The sequence below is a fragment of the Mauremys reevesii genome, linkage group 5 (assembly GCF_016161935.1).
Source record: "Mauremys reevesii isolate NIE-2019 linkage group 5, ASM1616193v1, whole genome shotgun sequence".
Classification (NCBI taxonomy): Eukaryota; Metazoa; Chordata; order Testudines; family Geoemydidae; genus Mauremys; species Mauremys reevesii.
The window spans coordinates 43,431,100-43,457,237 of NC_052627.1; the positions used below are offsets into that span (position 1 = coordinate 43,431,100).

At 37.6% G+C, this 26,138-nt stretch overlaps 1 protein-coding gene across 3 annotated transcripts in view; it reads left to right on the plus strand.

Annotated features, from left to right (window-relative positions):
• FAT4 (FAT atypical cadherin 4) overlaps positions 1-26,138 on the plus strand; it is a 229,742-nt gene that overhangs the window by 147,331 nt on the left and 56,273 nt on the right. For all 3 annotated transcript variants that reach the window (XM_039540118.1, XM_039540120.1, XM_039540119.1), the window contains 3 exons: positions 9,834-10,014; positions 16,547-16,797; positions 20,187-24,536. In XM_039540118.1, the coding sequence (XP_039396052.1) occupies positions 9,834-10,014; positions 16,547-16,797; positions 20,187-24,536 (4,782 nt within the window). The remainder of the gene's footprint in view (positions 1-9,833; positions 10,015-16,546; positions 16,798-20,186; positions 24,537-26,138) is intronic.

Below are 26,138 nucleotides of genomic sequence, written 5' to 3' on the forward strand. Positions count from 1 at the left end.
ACCTGGATATTCTGTGCTATTGCAGGATCCATGTGTTTTTTGTTTTGAAAAAATGTGATGATAAAACACTAAAGAAACATTCTCAAAAAAGAAGGCACCCTCAAAGAAATACCATTTTTAAAAAGATTGAAAAGAAACCAAAATATTACTAACATTACTATAAATTACTGATAATAGGCCACATTCTGACATTCTCTCACCCTAATGCAACCTTACTGAGGTTTGCACAAAATTTGGTTCATGTAGTCCAGGTGTGAGTACATGGGCATACAGGGATTGGGCAGAAGGAGTCCTCTGCAGAGAAGTCTCTTGTCACTGTTACTGTTTATCATGCTTGCTTCATTATCAGGAGTCCAGCTGATTTAAATGGAATCACAAACCTCTAAAAATGACCTAAGATACCTCATCTAAACCCCTGTATGCCATGATTTTAAGCTCTAGAATCTCAGGACTTTCCAGGGCTCAGAATGAGTGCTAAGTGGGAAGCAAGAAATCTTGTTGTTCCAATGAGATAAAGCTGTATTTGTTAGCACTGTTGGTTTATGAGATATTGTTTAGCTAGATTGTTTAGGGTGTTTTAAAGGGTAATTGTTTGTAGTTGTCCAGAGGTTAGAATGTTAGGATATGGACTAGAGCTTGATTCATGGGCAGAAGGCAGCAGAGGAGAATCAAAGATGCATGATAAATTAAATAAAAACTTTGGACAATCTTAGGGAGAGCCTGATCCTGTAGGGTGATCACTCTTGTTGGCTTAAAAAATCTTAGCGGGCATTCAGCATCTCTCTGGAGGAACTCGGCACCTCACAGGATTGTTCATTACAAAACAAAATATTTTCAGTTCACTTTTAACATGAAAACTACTAGCAGTTTTGTTTGTGTAAGAAAGCAATATTTGGGCCTGATTCACTACTGTGTTACATCAATTTTAATTTTTAGCATGTTCCTTAGTGCTTTCCTGAATACAGATGGTACTTTCCTTATTCACAGTCAAGATTTGGAGCCACTGCTGTAGATAAAAATCAATGTATTTTGCATTAAAAAGGCATGGAACCACTCCCACCCCCAACACCATACACACCCATCATCATCATCTTCTCCTCATCCAAAAACACCTTTACAGAGCTGGGAAGCAGTACAGGACCACCATTCAGTCCTGTCCATGTTTTGTTCCTCCATTTAGCCCAGCCAGGTCATGCCCCTGCATCTGATATCCTGCCATCTAGTCGATGGTTGACCGCTAGGTCTACTGTCTTCGGTTACATTTGCATTATTTTCTTTGGCATCCTATCATCTGTTTGTCTTCTACAATGTCCCCATCGTTGTAATCTTTTTGATTGCAGCCAGTCCATACTCCGATTTCACAGAGGAGCCTACTCTCCTAACTTTTTCTTAAAATCATTCCATTTTACATCTGCCATCTTCCAAAGAACTCTCATTTCTACTACCTACAGTCTTTTGATGTCTGTTTCATTTAATGTATCTGTTTCCAAACAGTTATATTGTTAGTACACTGTTTTGATAATATTACGTTTGGTTCCAGATGAAAAAGCATCAGTTCATAATTTCGTGCAGCACTTGTAGCTAAAGTACATCTCCTTTTAACCTCATCTTTGGCACTGATCAAGCTTCCTGGGCACATATAAGATTTTACTTGTTCTGTGACTTTGTTGCTTCATTTCAATACTTTATCTCTTGTCCCTTTTCCAAGATACTATAAATGACAAGGACATAAAGTGGTTGTAAGTTCAAGTCGACTACACCAATTTTCCAAGAATAGCAAAAAGTATCATTAATTCAAACGTGTGTGTCAGTTGTACGTCATCTGCAGAAGCTAAAGAGTTTCACTCTTTACCCAATGTCATACCCTCCCACTCTCTCACTCTTAATGTGCAGTTTAAAAACATGATGAACACTGCAATTCCATGCCCCTTGTCTTAAACCAAACTTTGATTTGAACTAGTTACTTAATTATCCTCCAGTTCTTACAGTACTACAGGAGTCTTTGTACATAACTTTTATAATTGCAGTTATCATATCTGGAACTCCAGGAGATTTTACTACTTTCCTCCAAACTGAATCAAAAGCCTTAGTGAAGTTGATGAAAACTGCAAACATCTTTAATCCCCATTCTCACTCCCCCTCCCCCCCATTAGCTGTCAGAGTGTGAATATCTGATCAATGGAACTTCTGCCTGATCTGAAGCCACACTGTTCCTTCTCTACTACTTCCTCTAAAACTGGCATTAATCTGTTGCCACCTATTTTCATCATGATTTTTCCTAGTACTGATAATGATCTTACAACTATGTAATTATTCTAATCAGCAGGATCTCATTTCTTCGGGATTGATAGAACTATTTCATTTAGTACCTTCTCTTGCTCCTATGCCTTCTCATATATGTTTTCCCTAATATTTTGATAACACTTGTCCTGTTTGCTTTTAGCAGCTGAGCTGGAATATTGTCTATTCCTGCAGCTTCACCATTTCTGCTTCTTTTTCTATTTCTTTTTCTGATGGTGGTTTAATGCTGAGATACATTTTGTCTTGCAAGCTGCCTTGTTCCTCTAGCATGTCTAGAATGCTTGCATCTAGATGAACTTCAGGGTTCTGCACTTTGTCAAAATGATCCTTCCATATTTTCAGCACCTCTTTGGCATTTGTTGTCAGTTCACCAGTGACCATTCTTACCACTTGCATCATTGGCCTGATTGTGCTTCCATACAACTTAACCTCATTTTCATATCTTGTTTTCTTGATGTCTTATCTAGTTGTTGAACCTCTTCTTTCCAGAACTTCTGCTTGTCCAATTTTTGTGATTCACCACATTGTGCAATGCTTTTACTACTTCTGCTTTCCCAGCAGTCTTGAAGTGTTTATACTTTTCCTGCAGTGTTCTTGTTTTGGTGCTTGTCCAGGTTTTCATTGTTTGCTTAGGCCTTCCAATAACTTCCTCAGCTGTATTTTGTATCACTTTCTTGAATATTTTCCATCCAGTCTGTGGTGAGATTTCTTCGTCATTGCAAATCAGTGGTCTGAAATGTTCTTCAAGCGTCAACTTTTATACCTTCCTCACAGAACTATCCTTTCACTTATCAACAACAAATTTAGCTCCAGTTGCAGTCACCTTTTTCTTGGACTTTAACTTCATCTGAATCTTTTCCATTAGTAGACATGATCACTGCCACATTCGGTATTCCTATAGACTCTTAACATCCCACAGTGTCCAGTGCCTGTTACTAAAAATAATGTGGTCAATCTGGGTTTTAGTTTAACTGACTGGTGAGTTCCGTATAACCTTGTGTATATCTTTGTGAGGAAACCACGTACCACCAATAATCAGATTGTGTATCTCACAAAAAGTTTTTAACCTTTCCCCATTATCGTTTGCTTCCCCAGTGCTATGTAGTCCAACACTGTTCATTTGCTTACCATGTCATCTACCAACCTTTTGCATTCATATCTCTCATTATCAAAATCATATCATGACCAGGAATCTCACCTACAATGCCATCTAACTGTTGATAAAATCCTTTTGTCTCTTCCTCTTCTGCTGCTTTTGTTGGTGCAGATCAGCTCGTCAACAGCAGTAGTAAATCTGGCTATGAAAATCCTCTTAAACATCAGTTTCCAGCTGCTCACTGAAGTCACTGTTCTCTTGTCCACCGCTATAGCCACCCGATCCCTGTGCTTCGCTTGTCCACCTGAATGTCAGGTGTAAAGGAAAGTATAATTTCCAACTGTGAATTCTCCTGTATCCAGCCACTGTGTCTCCTGTATGGCAGCAAAGGAAACCTATAACTTCCTTTATTCTTCTGCTACTAGCTCAGTCTGTACTAGAGCGAATAGAGTTCTAACATTCCAGCTCACAGTACATGTGATATGTTTAGCAGTTATCTGAAATCCACGACCATTTCCATTTTCTAGGCTTGACAGGCCTGGGTCAAAATCCATATAAGTCAGTCTGGTTTGCTGTACTATAACAAGTAAATTTCAAGTATAATGGCTTGTTAATCCACCCTATCCATCTTATGGTAATGCCATGTGATAGCCTGCTGGCCTGCTAGAAACAGGTATCAATGGTTCCACATTAGTTTACTTGTCTTCCAAAGCTAACAAGCTTAGATTGCTTGTATTTAGTATTTTTTTCTTCTGCTAGACAAATATATATCTTTAAGTGTATATCTTTCAGGTACAAGACATATCTTTAAGAGTACTAAAAGAAATCATAAGAGGCCCCATTTTTAGCAGTGTGTGGGGACTTAGTTAGCTTTCATTAATCATAGCGGGACCTTATGTGCTGCATTGCAGCACACTGAAAATATAGTCCTGGGAGTCATTCCTGAAATTAGACATAGGATTTGAAACTGCATTTAGAAATAAGAGTAGCATTTCCCAATGAGTTGATCGTAATGTTGTATTACAATGGCACTTCATTTAAACTTTGATGTACATCTGCAAGTACAAAATTTTGTACTTACCGTAGATTTTCATATAACATTATTGTCAATAATTCATGGTTATGGTGTAGCTAGCTGTTTCATAATTCATGTTCCTACTTCTTATAAATTCTTGCTTATTGCAGGACTGTTGCTTATTCAAATCCCATGATTAATTTATGTGCATCTTAAAACAGATTAAGTTTTACAGCAACCTTATCACTTAATTCATTTTATAGACAATTATACACAAATACATTGAATTTAATACTTGTGATATTTCAGAAAGTATTTCTGCTCTGCAGCTCACAATAATCCAGTAATAAATGTTTTTAGAGAATATATGTTAGATAGCTCTAATAAAATATGTTTAACTGGCTTGAACCTTTTTGATGTCACAGTATCATTCATGCCTTGAGATACCAGCTGGTTTTAAAATGTTGTTTTTCAAATGACTTAACTGTAAAACACTAAATTACACGTAATGTGATTCATATAGTAATTTTTTCTTCCTGTTAATGTTGTCTTGCCCCAGAAACTGTCCTGGGATCTGTTCTGTTATAGTGCATTTCATAAACAGTGAAACATTTCTCTGTTTCCAAAATTAAGAAATATTCTTCATATTGTTTTGTGTTAACAATATGAAGAAGGGACATGATGTTTAGAAGAAGAGAGGCAGAGTAGGTATACTATTAATTATTATTATTATTATTTATTTATTTATTATTTTATGATTACATTTTGTAAATAACTTATGTAACTATCAGGGCACTGGTCCTTTAGGCACATGCATGCCCTGTTACAGGATGCCAGAATTTGGAGAATTTTAGTTGCCAGCTTGAGTATGTGACAGAGGTGGCAGGTGATTTGGGATCGTGTGATTGCCTTTGAGACAATATAAAGAAATACTTTTAGTTTAATCTAGCAGAGTCCAAGGTCAGGAAAATACCTAGGAAGCTACCACCTCCCAGGTCATCAGAGGGCAGGAGGCTTAGGACTAGAGCCTGTGAACCTAAAGAGGCCTGATACAAGTGACCATAAAGCCCAAGGAGAAAGTCCAGAAATAACTTGGAGTTGAGACAACAAGGGTAAAGAGTGAATACTTTAGCACAGATACTTTTTGTCTTACAATATTAGTAAACCTGACCCCCAAAAAAGGAGTTGTGCGTTTTAAACACTGTGTGTGTGGTCTGTGAGTACCTTAGGGGTACTGAAGAAGGAGAAACTGAGGCACTGGTTCACTTGACAAGGGCCTGGAAATGGTCACTCTGTAATAACATTATTTCAATAACATTAATAACATATTTTAATTTCTATGTTTTACATGGTTAAGTTATTGGCATGAGTGAAAAGGTTATCACTCCTTCATGTGGGAAATTTGTAGTAGTACAAAAATAACTTTCTAATCTAAAAGCAGTACAATTTTTTTTTTCTCTTGTGGACCCTATTTGAGACTTGTGGGTTGGCTTGCATGAATCAGGGCCTGATCCTATACATTGCTGGGCCTCCGATGAGGTGCCCTCAACTTCTGTTTACTTCATAGGGAATTGAGGACGCTCAGCACCTTGCAGGATTAAATCCAATGATAGAAGATAACTATGATTGTTAATAACAATAGCAACATTTATCAACTTTCTCCTGTTAAATACTTGTAGTTAGTGTTGTGGGATTTCCCCTCCCTTGATTGTGTTGGAGAGAATGAAGGGGTGCATGGCGGGTACCTGAGGGGCCAGAAAGGAGGAAGCTCCAGTAGGTGAAGCAAGAAGTAATTGGGGCCTGGACACAGGGGTTGATGGGGGGAATGGGAGAAATGGGAAAGTTATGGAGAAAGAAGTGACAGGATTTATTACAGCTCACATCATCTTTTAAATTTGTCCTTAAAATTCACCTCTGCTCTGATGCCTAAAAACTACTGAATAGTGGCTGGGCAGCTGGTGTGCTGTGATTGCAGCTTATTATGTTAATCATAATTGTATAACATCTTGTGCTATGCTCCTCCCTTGCCCTCCCATCTGTCTGCTCTAGCTACTTGTCTCTTGCCATATATTTATATTGTAAACTCTTCGGGCCAGAGACCATTTTTCCTTTGTGTGTGTGTGCAGTGCCTAGCCACAAGGCACTATCACAATACAAATAAATAACACTGATGACAATAATAACAGTAGAGACAGCATTGATATGATGCAAGAGTGGAGTAAAAAATCTAAAACCAAATCTCCAAAGCAGAGAGAACATCAGGGTTTTCTGCCAAATTTAGTACTGCTAGATTTGAATTCTGCTAGATACAAGACTGTCTGCAGGAATCTGCTGAGTCTTGTGTGATTTGAGTTTAGCATTTAAAAAAAAATTAAACAGAATCTATTTACATTCAGAGATACTTACCGGAGCTTGCAATACAAATTCTCTCACTCAGTATAGGATCACCACACTTTTCAGCAATTAGCTTTGAAGCATCATCAGAGACCCTTATGGTACATTTTTAGCATTTCTATAGGAGGACTGTCATAGCTAAAGTTAATGGAAAATGGACTAAACTTAATTATGAAATATATTCAGGGAAACTTGGGGGAAAATCCTGTGGTCCTCTGACAAACTGTAAGAACAATCTTCAGAAAGAACTGCTATCGAAGCAGAATTCAAATCTGGGAACTTGGCCTGACCATGGAAACTACATTTGTCACCACAAATATGGCATTTATGTCTAATGCAACCAACGTCGTCACCAAATTAAAAAGGACCAAAATCTGTGGTCCTTAATCAAGCAGAACTTCAACTGAGAGTTCTGCTTGGTTGAGGACTGCAGAATTTAGCCCCACATCACTGTTTTTCCATAGAAAGTGTCTTCATGTGTAATTTCTTATTTCTCAGCAACTGCCCAAAAGTCAGTGGATGTGAGCTAGTCAGTCAGTTACAAGGGAGTGACGTTGTCAGGACTCAATATGAAGTTGCAGCTGTAACTTATTATTGTCAAAAACATCTGACCTGGGAACCACTTCTGCATCCCTGACTCATGCAAGTACTCTTATTAACTTCAACTGGATTACTTGCATGAAAAAAGAATACACATGTAAAAAAGAGTTGTGGAATTGGGCCCTTCAATACACAAAAGGATGGAATGCAAGGTCAAGACTCAGAATCCATCTTCAGTTCCCTTCTGTTTGCCATCAGTTCACCACTAGTTAAAAGATTGCTGAAATACTCAAGATGGACAGGGTGGATTACAGAAAAACTTTAAAGATTCCTGGATGGCTGAGAGGACTGAAAATATTATGGGATATAGGCAATGGCATAATACCCAGTGACTTCAGTAGGGTCAGGATTTCACCCCAGTACTGTCTTCTGCTTTACCAATTAAAATTCCACCTAGATCAGACGTGTCCAGAACGTTGCTAGAAAATGCTCTGTGTGGAGTACGTTGGTGATCTCAATCCAATTTTTAATGGACAGATATCACCATTACAAAAGCATTATTAAATTTAGCACTAATTTTCATCTTTTTTGACCATTTCACTTAAGAGGCCAAGGATTTAATTGCTGTGTAAGTAACAATACCATCTCTCCCTCTCTCTTAGATAGTCCCATCAGGTTAGTGTTGAGATACATTGAAGAAGCACTGTGGGGAAGCTTGTGTTGCCATTAGTTGTGGTGTATTTCTTTATTCTGTGAATAAACCAAGGGCTTGAGTTTCCAGTGCTCTCTATCCATCACCTTTAGCAAGCATTACATTTACTTTTAAAAAGATGGACTTCAAGCCTTTACTGTGAACTGACTTTCTTTTCCTGGTTGTTACACTATTAATGCTATTTGAATATGATTTATCCTAGATTAATTTTTCTAGTATGTCTAAAATACCTAATCATCTGTGAAATGTAACAACTCTGCATTTCATTAACTGTCAGGTGAATGAGTCAATTAAATGTATTTGGAATGCTTGTACCCGACACATGCAATAACTGAGGACTCTGTTTCATTTAATGCAGTAAAAATAAACATTCAGTGAGCAATATTTCAGCAGTCAAGAACACTTTTTGTAGCCTTTTCTATCGGCAAATATTTGGCTAAATGACATAACTGAAAACAGTACAGAATGAATCAAACTAACGGCTTCATGTAAAATTTCTGGCTGAAAGTACATTATTGGCAAAAAAGAATTACTCAATACATAGCATAAAAAGAACTGCATTGTGTAAATCAATGGTGTCAAACATACACCCTTTGAGCTGGCAGCGTCCAGCTCAGTGTTGTGATCCAGCCTGTCTGAGCAGTAGACTTTAAAGTGAAACTTATGGAATTCTTTGGTAAGTTTCACTCCCTTCCTTTGTGCGTTATGCACAGATCCTTCGTGTACTCTGATGTTTTTGGCAGCTGTCCAGATGTAGAGTTTATCACAGATTCTTCCTTCGAGGCAGGAGCATACTGCGCCAGCCTGTAATAAGAGTTAAAACAGTTAGAAATATAGTCTTATTGTTTCATAGACAAAATGGGGAAAGACAGACTCAGAAAACTACTAAAGTGATTAGATTGTTTGGCAGAATAAATGTATTTGTTCCTTGCCCCAGAGTGAGTATAATAATCCTGATGAAGCTAAAATGATTAAGGCCTGCTGTTAACATTTTCTGTGTTTTAGCTTGCATTTGACAGAGGAAGGGATTCATAGAGTAGATTCTCACAGATTAAACATGAGAGGTCCACTCACTATTTCTCATTTGTTCAAATCCTGCAAAGATTAGTACGTAAAGGCAAGACAAAACGTAGGTTAAATGAGTTCAGTCCAGTTTCTTGTAAACCAGTATCCACAACACAGTAAACACTATCTGATTTGGCACTAATTGGCATCATTGTTGGTAGTTCCGTCAAAGAAATCAAGTTTGAATGAGTCTGAAATGTAACTACCCTCCAGCCCTCCGAGAAGATCACTCCAGGTCAGGATTGTGACATACTGAGGGAATGAAATGAAGGAAACTAACATTCCACTGCCTCTGCTTTATTTGTTCTGTGGATAAATAAATTGAGGGCTTGAGTCTCCAAAACTGTCAGTGTGCCATCTATGACAGACTTCCATTAGAGAAAAAGAAAAAGCAACCACATGTTCAAATTGTTACAGACAAGGCTTTCTATGTGGTTTCCACTTTATCTTTATGCACGGAACTTTCACTACAAAATATTTCTTGAGTAAGATGAGACTGAAAACTTTTTTGTGTGTGTGTGACTTATACTTTGTACTCAGATGGCCTACTTTAAAAAACAAACTTACCCAGTTCTTTACATTGAATTGGCTTTGCAGCTCTGGGAGCTGTGACATGCTGAAGTGTTACATTATAAATGAAGAGTGGCATATCCAGTATCAGTATTGTTGTATTTGTAACCTCTAGCATTTTAAATCCCATTTCCCCCCAGGATCTCCTGCCCTTACTGGCACTGGAACTATTGCTGTCACAGTGGATGATGTCAATGACAATGTTCCTACATTTGCCTTTAAGATGTATTCCACCACCATTCCAGAGGATGCACCTACAGGGACTGATATTTTGCTAGTAAACTCTTCAGATGCCGACACTTCAATTAATGCAGTTATCAGGTATGGCCTTTACTTTTAATGGATTTAATGCTGCCTGATGTATCACATGAAGATGAAGATTAGAGTGGATTTAATGGATTTAATGCTGCCTGATGTATCACATGAAGATGAAGGTTTTTCCTACTGCACATCACCACCACTGAAATACTAAAGACAAATAAATATGGTGGTTTGTACATGGCAATATTGTTTCATCAAACCTGGGATTGTTAAAAAAATCTTCTAAAGTGGTAATCTGAAGACACGATATTGCAATTTATTTTTAAAATATGCCAAGTTAAAAGCAAATTGAATTTAAACTCATCTGAGTTTAACTGATTTCTAAAACTTTGGATTCCTCTAAACACAAAGAGAAACATGGATAAAGCAGCTATATTTAGCACAATGACTAATGACCATAAATTGGCCAAATGCTGTAGGTTGGACTAGTGTACATAGTAGTAATATGTCAAATAAAATGGAGATGAATGGGACCATCCATGATGAAATGGATCAGAGATAGAGAGTTTTTTACCTCGCTGCTTCCTGTTAACTTTGTATAGTCTTAAAAAAGACAATACAGGTCCAATTCAGCCATCATCTGCGCAAGTGTAGCTCCCTCTGATGGGACATAATTGGATATAAAGGTTGTAATTAAGAAGACTTAATTAATTAGTGCTTCTAAAGTATTTTTATATTGATGGAAGTCACTAAAAAAGTAGAAACTATTATTCTTGAAGGTTGACCAAATCCAGAAGTTTAAATCTGATGACCTTTGAAATTGGGGAGTAATTTGGATTTCAGGACTCATCTACCAACTCAACTCAATAACTAGTGCTGGGGTTGATTGTAAAATTGTATACGTTTGTTGTTCAGTTCTGGTTTGTATTCGGCCAGAATCTCACAAGAATAGTTGGTTTCTGCATTGGATCCTAGCCCGATTCAGCTTTGATCTTAATTACCAAACCTTAAACTTAGTTAGATCCAGATCTAAATGGCACTTTCTCAGCCACTTCTAATTTTAGGGTCAGATTTTCAGACTTGGGTGTTTAAAGTCAGGTATTCGAGTATCATTCCCACTAAGCCTAAATATGAATTTAGGTGCCTAATTTTAAAGCTCCAAGCTTGAAAACTGGATTCAAGAGGAAGAAGAAGAAGAAGAAGAAAGACTTAGCAGTTAGAATAGCCTCCAACATGCAACTTATAAGCATCTCTGTATATTGCAGAAGATATGCAGGCCATTTAATGATGAATTGGTTCTAGATGCAGAAATATCATTACCCACTTTGCAGTGTCATTTATGTATGTTCATGTGGTGACCTCCTTTAATTTGTTGCCAGTGGAGCAAATACATGGGCAACTACTGTGCTTAGTTTGGAGATGAAAAAGCAAAACAAATACTACAAAAGGCAAAAAGTGAATTGTTTTATCCCATTCAGAAAAATTGATGAAAAGGGAGAGTTTGGCAGTTTTCTTTTATGTGCCAAATGCTTTGTATAGCTCTACTGGCACAATCATCTTTTTGAACAGGGTAAATTCCTACTGTTGAGCTCTGGCAATAAGCATTTTCAGAGACAAGAATAATGAAGATGTTAAGTGTCAGTGACAGGCTAAACATTACACACTGAGGACTGATGTGTAATGGAATGGAAGGCAGTCTCGTATTAGTTATTAATCACTTCTTACTATTGAAGAAGACCAGTGGGTAATCCTTTCCTTTTTAACTTTTGTGAATACAAATACTAATATCTATGTGCCCTAAAATACACAGCATAGGGATTAAAAAATAGTCTCAATGTCATTCACTTTTGCCATTTCATCTACTTTTTGTCTTCAAAGTACAGAATAAAATTGCTGTGGTCGTAAATATAAAGATACAGAGAACTAGACTGTAGAAAGGTAAACATGTACAAAATATTATATTTCCTTTTTAACCTGCTTGATGCCTAGAATAGAAACTTCGTTTTTTTTCGCATTTTTAAAGTCTTGAAAGGCATCCAGATGTAATATTTATAAAATTTACAACAATTAAGCTTTTAATTCCATGCAATCTTACTTCAAGAACATGATTTTGGAAAGCCTTATTATCTTACAGAAAAGGATCTTTGCAAAGCAAAGATTATAGTGTTTATGTCTGGTGATCAGAAATTATCAAAGTGCCTTCAGATGTCTTTAAAGTAATATGAACTGTTTTGGAGGACTTATTTATCAACCTTTTTCATTTCATCCACTGTCATCCCAAAGTGGAATATTAAAGAGAAATGTTTCTTTCAAGTATAGCCATTTAAAACAAAATTGTTTTTTTTTTTTAAGTCTTATGATAAACTTTGTTTTCTTGGGCATTATTTGTCTAGATTCATCATTCAAAATAATACATGTAGTAACAGTATATACAATTACAGTAAGACTTGATTTTACAAAACTCTGGCAGAAGGTATAAAGGACTAAATATTTAGGGCCTGCTTTCAGAGGTGCTTCAGTAAATTCTGTTAAAGTTGTGAGTCCTGAGAACCTCTGAAAATTGGATCTTTAATTTCCAAGACTATTGTGCCAAATTCTGAATCGAGTCCCACATCAAGCCAAAAACAAACAAACAAAAAAATACAACAACCCCAAGTTATGCAAGAATCAGATAAATCTCTGGGAAAGGCAACCTGATGATATATACACAAATCCTAAGTATAGCTCTTTTTCTTCTGTTTTCTGTGTAATATAACCTAGAGTCATTAAAAAAGGTTGATGCAGGTGTGTTACACCCAAAGGTCACATGTAGACATATAAGGAAAGACCAAATTTTGTGCACATCAGTCACAAAAGTCATTCCAGGACAGAATGCAGGACTTCACAGAACTTTGCAAGGCCATTTCATGAACAGCTGGCCATGTCCAGAGGATCATATAGTAATAAAACTACCTACTGCTGATCTTATCTTGAATAATTTGGGGGTCCTGTTAAATTGTAGTCTATGGTTAGTATCTTCCTTGCTTGCAGTGAATTCTGCAGAGGGAAAGCGATTACACATGAGTGCCCTGTGGCCACAGTTTTCTAGTAGATGGGATTCTGAAGCCTTGTAACTTATGTCTAAGGAGTATTCAGATAGAGTAAAGTCAAAATACAAGACTAAATGCTTGATGTGAATCGGCACTATTGGGCCTCTATCCAGGGAGTGGGGTGTAGGAATCACCTGGTCTGGAAACTGATCAGAGAATATAGCCCATGGATATTTGAAGCTAGTTTATATGAAGTGGATTATATCCATTTTGCTATAAAATGTGGTTTTTTTCGGATTGTGAAGGGGTCAACTCACCGCTGGTGCCTCCTTGTGGCTGGGTGTGGTGTAGCAGCTCCTGACTGCAGTCTGCCCCTTCCTTAGAAGCTGAGGGTTGAAGGTCTGTTCTCTTCCCTCTCAGCAACCTAGTTCTGCTCCCCTTTTAAGCTCCTTCTGCAGCCTTGCAGGTGAGGTGGGGCAGGACTGGCTGAGCCCAGAGCAGCTCCTTAACTCTTTGTTGTCCAGTGTGGGGTTTATATACCCTATCACAGGAGTAATACCTGGAGTTTAGGTCACTTTTCATAAATACAGTATGTCAAACATAGACTCTAGTCGTGCAATTCACTCCATGCACGCACAGAGTCCCATTAACTTCAGTGGGGTTCCTCAGAGGCAAACTCTTGTGCCAGCTCAGAACACCACTGAAGACAGTGGAATTCCACATGGGTCTAAGGGTCTGCCAGTGTGGAGTCAGTTGCGGGACTGAATCCGTGGTTTGTAAATATATAGCATGCCCTTGTAAATCAGTACCTGCAAAGGACAAGCATGTAAGACAACAATGTATTTTGTAATACCAACATGTTTTTATTTTCCATTGTATACCTTATTGTAAGAAACCACCTTGTCCCTTCTGCTGCACCATGGCAGCTGTGATGGGCTGAAATTCTCGTTGCTGTGAGACTCCACTGTTAAAAGGACAGTCTCAGTGAAGACTCCTTGGCTCTGGGTTGCACTCCTTGAGGTCCTCCAGAGCTGAGTTTAGTAAATTGTAGTATACAATGAAAGGCACATCTTTTTAGCTTATAAGCTCTTTAGGGCAGTAATTCTGATTGATTATGTTTGTACAGCTCCTGACACAATGAGGCAAACCTGATTGTTGCTTTTAGGTGCAGTCACAATATTAACAAATAAAAATCTTGTGAATCTCCATTAAAAATTATGGCCAGTGGATAAATATGAATTTATTGGCAGAGCATGGGGGTGGGAGATTTGGGTGAGAATGGTTTGATTTGTGGCCAGTTGTTGGCAATACTGATTGTCTTTATTTTTTGTAATTATGCCCAAGTTCTGTCCTGGAGCATACCTGTGCTATGGAGTTATATAGGTTCAGCACATTGTGGATCTCTGTACTTTGTTATTTTTTTTGACACTGCAGATTAGAGGTGAAATTTGCCCGTATGCATTCTGTAGTTTGAAGGTTTAGTGAGACTTAAATAGTTCATTAGGCCTTTTGCAGGCTTTCTGCATAAAGGTGAATTTCACCCCAGACTAATATCTCTTTAGCCAGTAAATAATTACACATAGCCATCTTATTAAATAATAGTTAAGCAATTATGAGTATGCCCAGGGCATTTTCTGGGGATTAATGACTTGCTTGGGAGAGTTTATTGCCATTATTTCCAGCTGGTTATTGATTCCCTAGGAAATGCCCTGGCCTATGTGAATATTCCTGTCATAACCCATTTTGATATAAAATAAGCAGCAAAAATAATATTTCTATGTATTTTTTCATACGACCATTCTTGTTCTGGATCGGTACAGAAACATTTAGTTTGAACAGTGCTGCTGCTTTTGATTCAGGCATTTCTGAAAAAGCAATTCTCCCTACAATTATGTGGTTTGTTTTTATCAGGGTTGTAATACCATCGACTGGAATTATTCACTTCAACCTTTTGTTTGCATTTGAAAAATTGTACAATTCATTATATTATCTGGTCATCTGAAAAAAAATTATAATCCACAATGCATCAAAATATCATTGGAGATCCATACTTCTGCTCAAAACAAAAATCTAATATATCCATCTAAGCAATCCAAGAGTGTCAGTAAGATGGAGCCCAGCCTACCTAATGAGCTATAGCATCATTTTTTCTGGACAATCAGTACTTCATAAATACATGATTTGACACATTAAAAGCCATGGAAACGGGAGCAGAATTTGGCCTCTTGCTTAACATCAATCTATCCCTGCTGATTCCAAGTGAATTACCCTGGATTTAAATTGGTGGAAACAAAAGCAGGCTTTTGCCCAAGACCACAAAATGATTCAAACTAGAAGTTCTTTCTATCATTTTACAGTAAAACAATCCTTTTGTTATTCACAAATCTTTACTACTATTTACAGATCTTTACTCCTCATTGCATTTTACAGATTCAGATTGGCAGGTCTCAGCCTTGTGGGATAATATTTAGTCTGTTAGTGTGTCAGTTTTAACAGTCAGGCTCCAGTCTTGAGAGCCTGCTCTATTCTATCCCCAAATGTACTGAAGTTAATTCTGCTCCACCTTCATCTGTATAAAGCAACTAGATTTTGTCAGTCCCTTGAAGGGTCACTTAAAACAAGTTTCAAACTCCAGTGGTTCACTCTAATTCCAAGAGAGCAGAATAGGCTCCATTCTACTTAGATCATTTCCTGTCTTCATCCATAACGTTAACGTAAAGGTATTGAATGAGCGTTCCCAAACTTGAGCAAAGTCCTAAAAAGAATGCAGTGAAACGTGTCTTAAGTGACTGCCCAAAATATCAGCAAACCTCAGTTGCCCAGTAAATATGGTCTTTAATTTAAGATCAAACTTAATTGCACCAGTAAGATGGGGATTATTTAAAACAGTATCTTAAACAAGAGGAGCCGTTTACTGGAGGTGATCCTTTGTGCAGGTTTCACAGTATACTGAATATTGAAGGTCTGTAAAGCAGAGAAGAAGTTTAGATTAGAGAAGTGCTGAATTAGGTGTATTAATGAGTATTTCCCACCTTTGTGCACTCTTTGGCACCACAAATGGTGGGGACCTGGAAAGTTTCTTACATATCTCCTAAAGATACTGCCTCTAGTGCTGCCCAACACAATTGTACAACATTTTGGGATAGTTCAATTTGGAGGCCAAAACTTTGGATACACAGCAAAATACCAAACTCAGATGCAGATGTCCGACCCCTTTTTTAATTAAGTACACACTATTTCTTTTCCATCTTTAGTTTGTTATCATTTATTGTTATTTTTATTACTATAGCACAGAGAAGCCCTATGATCCCATTGTGCTAGGTATTGTACACAGAACAAAAAGATAGTCACTGCCTCAAAGAATCAAGTATAAGACAAGAGAAAACAAATGGATACAGACAGATGGGAAAGCACAAGGAAACAATGAGACAATATTGGTCAGCATGATAGTAGTTTAGTAGCTTAAATATTTATTATTATCATAATAGAGTTTCTTTCTTATGAGAATACTAATAGAAAATGTCTTGTCTTTTTTTTTTTTTTTTTTTTTGTCTTTTGAACAGCTATAGTCTTATTGGTGGTAATTCACAATTCACAATCAACCCATCAACAGGACAGATCATCACCACTGCATTACTAGATAGAGAGACTAAGGAGAACTACACCTTAGTAGTTGTGGCCTGCGATGGTGGCTTTCCCAAAGCCCTTTCCAGTTCTACCAGTGTCCTTGTCACTGTTGCCGATGTGAATGACAATCCTCCCAAATTTCAACACCACCCTTATGTCACCCATATTCCATCACCTACAACTTCAGGTAATTTGATAATGCTGGCCCTCTAGGAGATAATGGAATAATGTAAAAACTGATCAAGTGATAGGCCATTCCATAAGAAATTTGTAAAATATATTGCCCTGTAACTATTTTACGTTGTCTCTCATGTTTGTGGCACGTGCTGTTGGAAATAATTAACAGAGTTGAGACAGTGAATGGGTTTGGGTTAGTAATTATAATGTATTCTTCTGTGTTTTTTTCTCTTCACATCCACATCAAATCATCCTCTTTTGAAGCTCACTAGTTACAGTATATGCAGTATTATCCAGAAGAGCTGGTATTTTTCTTTGGCTTGTTATTAATTCACAACAATAATTTTGTAAGGATAGATTAGTTAATCTCTATAAAGAGTTTTGAAGATAAAAAGTTCTATACATTTTATTATTGAGAAAAAGCATACAGAGTAGTTGATGTGACACCTCTTAGTGGACCAAAAAATAAATGCAAGCTTCTGTGGTGAAAAGGTCCCTTTTTCAAGTTGTGTTTCCAAAGTGTAAAGTAAACCTCTGGTTCTGTACAGATAATATTATTTTGTTTTTTAAAAGGTAGCACATCATCTACAGTATGTTACACACTGTTAAAATGATTAAGTCATGTTTTACTTTACAGTTATTTCTTTGTGAAGGCAAGAAAGTACTCACAGTCTTAGTCTCATTTATTCTAGGGCCCTTTACATCACTCCAATAGTGCAAAGAAGCCTTACAGTGGGCATGACTTACACTTACACTGTCCTTAAAGTCCCTTTATGCTGGCAGAGTGTTATAACTGGGCCTAAGTATAAATCAGAATCAAGCCCTCAAATCTAAAAGAGAAAGAAATGATAAAATTGCATTTAAGAGCAGGGGCAATAACTGCTGTTTCTGCCTTTGAACATCTCCCCTTCATATGTAAAAGCCCTTCTGTGTCTCTGTGAGGGTCTCAGAAAAGATTTCAAAAAATATCTTTTAATGATTCTTGTCCATGTCACATTTTAATTATAAAGGCTTCTCAGGAGACTTCTTAAAGTCAAATATCCTTCCCACCTTGTATAAACGTTCATGGATCCTGCATCCTTTGCACACCCAAATTTCACTTGACTGTAGGGTTGAGTTGCTTGATCATACAGTTTATGTTTAAACACATATAAATACATCAGAAGTGGAAAATCCTGAATTGCCACATTTATTAATATTTTTCATGCATAGGATGAGCACTTGTGGAATATATTAAATATAGAATGTTAATATCCCTCTTAAAAATCATAATGTTCCATAAATAATAGATGTCTAATTATTAACTGAGCTTATTCAGTTTTTTATTAGCTTTATAAAATACCTGAAATATAGGGATGGATGTGATTACTTAGTGAGGTTTTTAAATTATGTAATTAAGAGACTGTATTGCAGTGAGATTGCAGTAAGATTCACTACTCAGCTGATTAAAATAACCATTCCAGGGACACCATGATATCCTCTAAAGTGCATACTGGTTTATTATCATATTTATTCTGTGCAAGTTTTTGTCTCATGGTAATCCCAAGACATTCATATACATACAGTGATCACAATTAAAAAGTGTCGTAAACTGAAAGATTCTACCAGATTTAAAATGGAATAACTCTGGAACAGAAGAAAGTTTTAAAGTATGATCACTGTATGTATCATAAATTTACAAAATTGCATATTAATACTTTCATTGCAAGGCTCTAACGCTCTGTCTATACAAACATACATGTTCCCTGTGTAGAAGATTTTTATTTTCCTTTTAAAGAAATAAAATATCACATTGCCGGGAATTGTGTCCAGTATTATAAATTTTTAGTGATTCCAAACTGTTTTTTTGAAGGAATTATTTATTTTGTCCATACTTCCTCCCCCTTTCAGAGCAATAATATCAACAAAGACCTTTGTTGTACAAAATGAAACTTCATAGATTATGAGCACAGCTGATCTGAGATCAGTAACATATGGGTAGATTTCTTGTTGAAGGTTTCATTTTCATGCATTTAGGCAGCATACATCACTTATCCAATATTATCAGGTTGTGACCTGCAATTTTTTAATATAAAACTTTTTTTTAATTAGAAAAGAAAAAAATGTCAAAATACAGTCAAAGTCATAATTTCTTTGGACTTCACTAACTTAAAAAACAGGAAATAAAATTAAATAAAACATGGTTTTAAAAAAAAAATCCAAAAACTGAAAACCTGTATGCCAAGCTTCAACTAAAAGGACATTTTAGAATCCCCTCAAACTACTCAAAAAAGCTGTTGATGATAATGGGTTTGGCAGGCACAGCACTAATTGTAGTAGAATGTGGTGTAATGTGATAGTCTCAAAGACAATAATATAGTTTCTTGCCATGATTACTTCACAATGGTCTTAATGCACACTTGGAGATGAGAATACAGCCTGGCTTCTTTAATTTTGTGGCAGGATAAAAAATGGAGTTCTGACAAGTCATCACAATCACATAAAATTAATGTGCCTAACCGAAGCAGAACTCTTAATTTTGTCCCAATCTTGTCGAGCTCAGGTATTGTAATACTGCTGACTTTTGGTGTTCTTTATCTGGCAGTTCCTCCCTTTGGGGTATAAAATGTTGCTCTCTGAAAATAGCCACAAGAAGAAATGGTTTAAGGGGACACTGTCAAAGTCACTCTTGTCCCTCACAGATTTTGCCTTCAGAGTTTGAAAATTATATGATTTATGTAGATAACTGGTGTTAGCCAGGCTTCAGCACTAGCAAAAACAGTGAATGGATGTCCACCATAGTGGACATTCAGCATCAAATCTTCAAAAGCATGCATACACAACTGAGGCAGACAAGTACCCAGATACATGTGCGTGTGTTGGATTTGCATGTGCAGACCCAAACTGTCCACGTATGCTGGAGAACTGGCACACTTAAATACTATGTGTACACCTTATTAAGGTTGGTCATACAATACCTGCAAAACATAGAATAATTTAAAATATTACTAATACTATGCAATGTATTACAATTACAGTTTTCATATAATCTTACTAAGTCAGAGGCCCATTTCCTTATAGGCACTGACATCTATACAAACACATACTGTATTTATTTATTTATTTTTGTGAACACGTGATTTTCAGGCACAAAAATGTGGATGTATGCACATGCATGCATTTTATGTACGTGTGTGTGTGCGCATGCAAGTAGACCTGAGTGGTTGAAAATTTGGCTTCATATCTCATATTCTCTTTTATCCTTATGAAAAAGGGTTAATTGTCAGAACAGCATCAGGTTACCATGAAAAATAACGGGACTGGTGTGCATAATTCCCAATGCTTCACATCGAAAAATTACTTTCCAATGTGCTATTTTTGTTACACAAAAGTAATTATCCTCTTTGTTCTTCTTGGCAGGTTCGTTTGTGTTTGCTGTGACTGTCACTGATGCTGATTCTGGGCCCAATGCTGAGCTTCATTATTCTCTCATGGGGAAGAACTCTGAAAAATTCCACATTGACCCAATGAGGGGAGCAATTATGGCTGCTGACCCACTGACAGGGGCTTCTGAAGTGACTTTTTCCGTTCATGTAAAAGATGGTGGCCTATATCCAAAAACAGACTCTACAACTGTAACTGTGAGATTTGCGAACAAAGCAGACTTCCCTCAAGTTCGAGCTGAGCAACAGACTTTCATATTTCCTGAAAATCAAGCAATTGGTACCCTTGTCACCACTGTTTCTGGGTCTTCGTCCAGAGGGGGTTCCTTGTCGTACTACATTGCTAGCGGTAACCTTGGCAATACCTTCCAAATTGACCAACTAACAGGACAGTTCTCCATCAGCCAACCTTTGGATTTTGAAGAAATACAGAAATATGTGGTTTGGATTGAGGCCAGAGATACGGGCTTTCCTCCCTTCTCCTCTTATGAGAAATTAGAAGTAACAGTGGTAGATGTCAACGATAATGCACCAGAGTTTGAGCGAAATCCATTCATTGCTGAAATAATGGAGAACCTTTCACCACGTAAAATTCTGACTCTCACTGCTGTGGACAAGGACAGTGGCCCAAATGGACAGTTGAACTATGAAATAATTGATGGCAATAAAGAAAATAGTTTCAGTATTAGTCGAGCCACAGGTGAAATTAGAAGTGTCAGACCTTTGGACAGGGAAAACTTGGCTCGCTACATGCTAACCATCAAAGTTTCAGACAGAGGTACCCCTCTTCAGAGCACAACAGTAAAAGTTGTTGTTAATATTTTAGATGAAAATGATAATGCTCCCAGGTTTTCTCAGATATTCAGTGCTCCAGTGCCTGAAAATGCACCTCTGGGTTACACAGTTACACGAGTCACAACTTCAGATGAAGACACTGGTGTGAATGCTATCAGCAGGTACTCCATAAGGGATACAAGTCTTCCATTTAACATAAACCCCAGTACTGGGGACATTACAATCAGTCGACACCTGAACAGGGAAGATACAGACCGCTATAGAATCAGAGTTTCTGCACATGATTCCGGGTGGACTGTAAGCACAGATGTGACTATATTTGTGACAGACATCAATGATAATGCCCCACGATTCACAAAAACATCCTATTACTTAGATTGTCCTGAGCTTACTAAGTTTGGATTAAAAGTAACTCAGGTTTCAGCAATAGATCCCGATGAAGGATCTAATGGCCAAGTTTTCTACTTCATAAAATCCCAGTCTGAGTTCTTCCGAATTAATGCTACCACGGGAGAGATTTTCAATAAGCAATATTTAAGGTATCAAAATTCCAGTGGTTCCAGCAACATCAATATCAACAGGCACAGCTTCATAGTTACTTCTTCAGACCGAGGCAGTCCTTCTTTGCTCAGTGAGACAACAGTCACAATCAATATAGTGGATAGCAATGACAATGTACCGCAGTTTCTTGCTAGTAAATATTTTACCCCTGTGACTAAAAATGTAGTAGTTGGTACTAAATTAATTAAAGTTACTGCAGTTGATTATAAGGATTTTGGACTAAATTCTGAAGTTGAATACTTCATTTCTAATGAAAACAACACTGACAAATTTAAGCTGGACAGCACTACAGGCTGGATTTCTGTAGCATCTTCACTCATGACTGATTTGAACCAAAACTTTCTGCTTACGGTAAAAGCAAAGGATAAAGGCAATCCTCCCCTCTCATCTGAGGTTACTGTTCAAATAGTTATCACAGAGGAAAACTACCATACACCTGAGTTCTCTCAAAGCCATATAAGTGTTACTATCCCTGAGAGTCATGTTGTTGGAGCAGTTGTCAGAACTGTTTCAGCAAGGGATAGGGATGCTGCTATGAATGGTCTAATCACATATAATATTTCTTCAGGAAATGAGGCTAGTATCTTTGCTATTAATACATCTACAGGGGCATTATCTCTAGCCAAACCCCTTGATTATGAGTTATGTCAAAATCATGAGATGATTGTTAGTGCTACAGATGCAGGATGGGTAGCTAGAACAGGTTACTGCAGTGTCACGGTTAATGTTATTGATGTGAATGACAATTCTCCAATATTCAGCCCAGAAGACTACTTCCCTAATGTATTAGAAAATGCTCCAAGTGGGACAACTGTTATCCGTCTAAATGCAACTGATGCTGATTCTGGACCTAATGCCATGATTGCATATGCAGTTCAGTCCTCAGATAGTGATCTCTTTGTCATTGATCCCAACACCGGAATTATCACCACCCAAGGGTTCTTAGACTATGAAACAAAACAAAGTTATCATCTAACTGTGAAAGCTTTTAATGTTCCAGATGAAGAGCGATGCAGTTTTGCTAGTGTCAACATCCAATTAGAAGGAACAAATGAGTATGTACCGCGTTTTGTGTCCAAGCTTTACTATTTTGAGGTCTCTGAAGCAGCTTCTAAAGGCACGGTTGTGGGAGAAGTCTTTGCAAGTGACCGTGATATGGGAACCGATGGAGAAGTCCACTATCTTATCTTTGGCAGTAGCAGAAAGAAAGGTTTCCAGATTAATGAGAAGAGTGGACAGATTTATGTTTCAGGTCCTCTTGACAGAGAAAAGGAAGAACGTATCTCTTTGAAAGTTCTTGCAAAAAATTTTGGAAGCATTCGCGGTGCAGATGTAGATGAAGTAATTGTAAATATCACTGTCTTAGATGCTAATGATCCTCCAGTTTTTAGCCTACAGGTTTACAATATACAAATCAGTGAAGGTGTTCCTCCAGGGACCCATGTCACATTTGTAAGTGCCTTTGATTCAGATTCTGTCCCAAGTTGGAGCAGATTCTCCTATTTTATTGGTTCTGGGAATGACAATGGTGCCTTTTCTATCAATCCACAAACAGGACAGGTTACTGTCACTGCAGAATTGGACAGAGAAACTTTACCTGTCTACAACCTGACTGTTTTAGCAATTGATTCAGGAACACCTTCAGCAACAGGAAGTGCCACTTTATTGGTAACATTGGAAGATATCAACGATAATGGACCTACCTTGTCCACCAGCCAGGGAGAAGTAATGGAAAATAATCGTGCTGGAACTCTTGTGATGACACTTCAGTCGTCAGATCCTGATCTCCCTCCAAATCAAGGCCCCTTTACCTACTACTTGCTTAGCACTGGCCCTGCAACCAGTTATTTTAGTCTTAGCACTGCAGGAATTTTGACCACAACTAGGGAAATTGACAGAGAGCAAATAGGTGACTTCTACTTATCAGTGATTACCAGAGACTCTGGCATTCCTCAGATGTCTTCCACAGGAACTGTACAAATAAAGGTAATAGACCAAAATGACAATCCATCGCAACCTAGAACAGTAGAGATCTTTGTTCATTATTATGGCAACCTATTCCCAGGTGGAATTTTAGGCAGTGTGAAACCTCAGGATCCAGATGTTTTAGACAGCTTCCGCTGTTCCCTCACTTCAGGAGTTACAAGCCTCTTTAATATTCCAGGGGGCACTTGTGACCTGAATTCGCAGGCAAGGTCCACAGATGGAACATTTGACCTGACAGTTCTTAGCAATGATGGGTTACACAATGCAGTTACTAGCAGTGTTCGAGTTTTCTTTGCAGGGTTCAGTAATGCCACAATTGACAGCAGCATCCTTCTTCGCCTTAGCGTGCAAACTGTGAGAGATTTTTTGACCAATCACTACCTTCACTTCCTGCGTATTGCCAGTTCACAGTTACCCGGATTAGGAACTGCTGTGCAGCTCTATGGGGTTTATGAAGAGAGTAACAGAACCTTCCTGATGGCAGCTGTGAAACGGAACAACAATCAGTATGTGAATCCCAGTGGTGTGGCTACCTTCTTTGAGAGCATCAAAGAAATCCTTTTCCGTCAGAGTGGAGTACGGATAGAGTCTGTGGATCATGATTCATGTGTTCAAAGTCCATGTCAAAATGGAGGAAGCTGCTTGAGAAGGCTAGCTGTGAAACCTGTTTTAAAGAGCCACGAGAGTATCCCAGTAATCATCATGGCAAATGAACCTCTGCAGCCCTTCGTGTGCAGGTGCATGCCAGGGTACGATGGTAATTTGTGTGAAACTGACATTGATGAATGTCTCCCATCCCCTTGCCACAATGATGGGACTTGCCACAACTTGGTGGGAGGATTCTCATGCAATTGTCCAGATGGTTTTACCGGAATGGCCTGTGAGAGAGACATCAATGAGTGCCTGTCCAGCCCTTGTAAAAATGGCGCTGTCTGCCAGAACTTCCCAGGAAGCTTCAACTGTGTTTGTAAAACTGGATATACAGGTATGATCTTTTTCTCCTTCTGGAATTAGCATGAAACAGAGAGAGAGTAAAAATGTCTTTTGAGTGCCAGTTAGCAGCAGCTCCAGCTATGATTATCAATCTTAGTATGAGTATTCAAAATAAGCAGAGGAATAATCCAAATAAGAAGCTGACAATAAATAAAACTGAGCAAAGAAAATAAGATGCTGACAGAAACATTGTCCTTATTGTTCTGTCCTCAGGCAAATATCACCCTACAGAACCATGTTAGAAAAAAGGGACTTCACAAAAGCTGTCCCATTTTTTAAATATGCTACATCCAGTTCCAATATTTTAAAATATTATTTTTCCCATTATTATTATGTATATTACAGGAACACTCCACATGTACTAAATTCTGGACAAACATGTAAGGAAAGTCAGTCTCTGCCCCAAATTTCTTACAATCATATAAGACAAAAACAAATGAGGGGGAGGGGGAAGGAAACAACATAAAAACAGAGTGATCAGGGAGAGAGGCACATGTACGTTGTTTCCATGTTTTGTTTGTTTATGTTTTGTTTTCAGCCAATAATATAAATGTTACATTTTTATCACTTCGGAGAATTTTTCTGTAATATTTGTAAAGTGTTCAAACAAATCAGCACCTCAAATGAAAAAGTTGACATCTCTCTCAAACAGCATGCTGCCATTCCCTCTGGTAAATGGGAGTTTGCACTCTGCACTGCCATGTGGGAAAAACGCAGTACATGTGTCCAATCAGCAAGGGCAGAATGCTGCGGAAGGATTAAATTCACTCCTCCCTCTGCAGAAAGAAAGGAGTCACTGGGCATGGGACCCTTTTTGGCCATTTTAAAAGAAATATCAACAGGTCCAAAGCACAGACCCTTTCAGGCCTCCTTTGCTGTGAGAACAAACAGTCCTAGGCTTCAGTTGAAAATAGGAAGATGTGTTTAGCCTTAGAATTTTCAAGGAGACAGAGAACCACTCAAGTATCATCACAAGACAATTTACTAAATCCTTGCACTAACAAATTTGCCAATTAAAATTATTTCAGCATGATTATCTCACAGTCTTAAACGACTTAATTATGTAGGCTGTGATTCAGGACAAGCATCTCTATTCAGGACAGCACTAAAGTGTGTGCTTAACTATAAGGACATGCTTAAGTTCCACTGAAATCATGTGCTTAAGTGCTTTACTGAGTCAGAGTCACAGTGTGCTTTGCAAAGTAATGTTCTTGGACTGGTGTGACTTATTGCGTAGGTGTAAGCAGACCTTTATTTGAGTACTAAGGGGTGGAAATAGAAAACCAGGGTTGGCTTTTTAGGTTTTTGGTTTTTTGAAGGATGTAAAATTGTTGTTATTCTGAAACATTTGAAAAATTCAAACAAAAGAGTTTACAAACATATTTGTATTAGCTAGATTTGACACTTTTTTTCTAGTGAAGATCCTGAAGGATAAATGTTTTATATAATTAAATATTTCATCTATACTTAGAGAGAGATGTGGAGAATAGGGGATAGTTGCATATAAAAATACATACTATGGAGTCAATTAATGCTTTAAGTTGAAGTGTGGCATGCTAGGCATCTTCTTAGTTTTATTTATGCCTAAAGATGT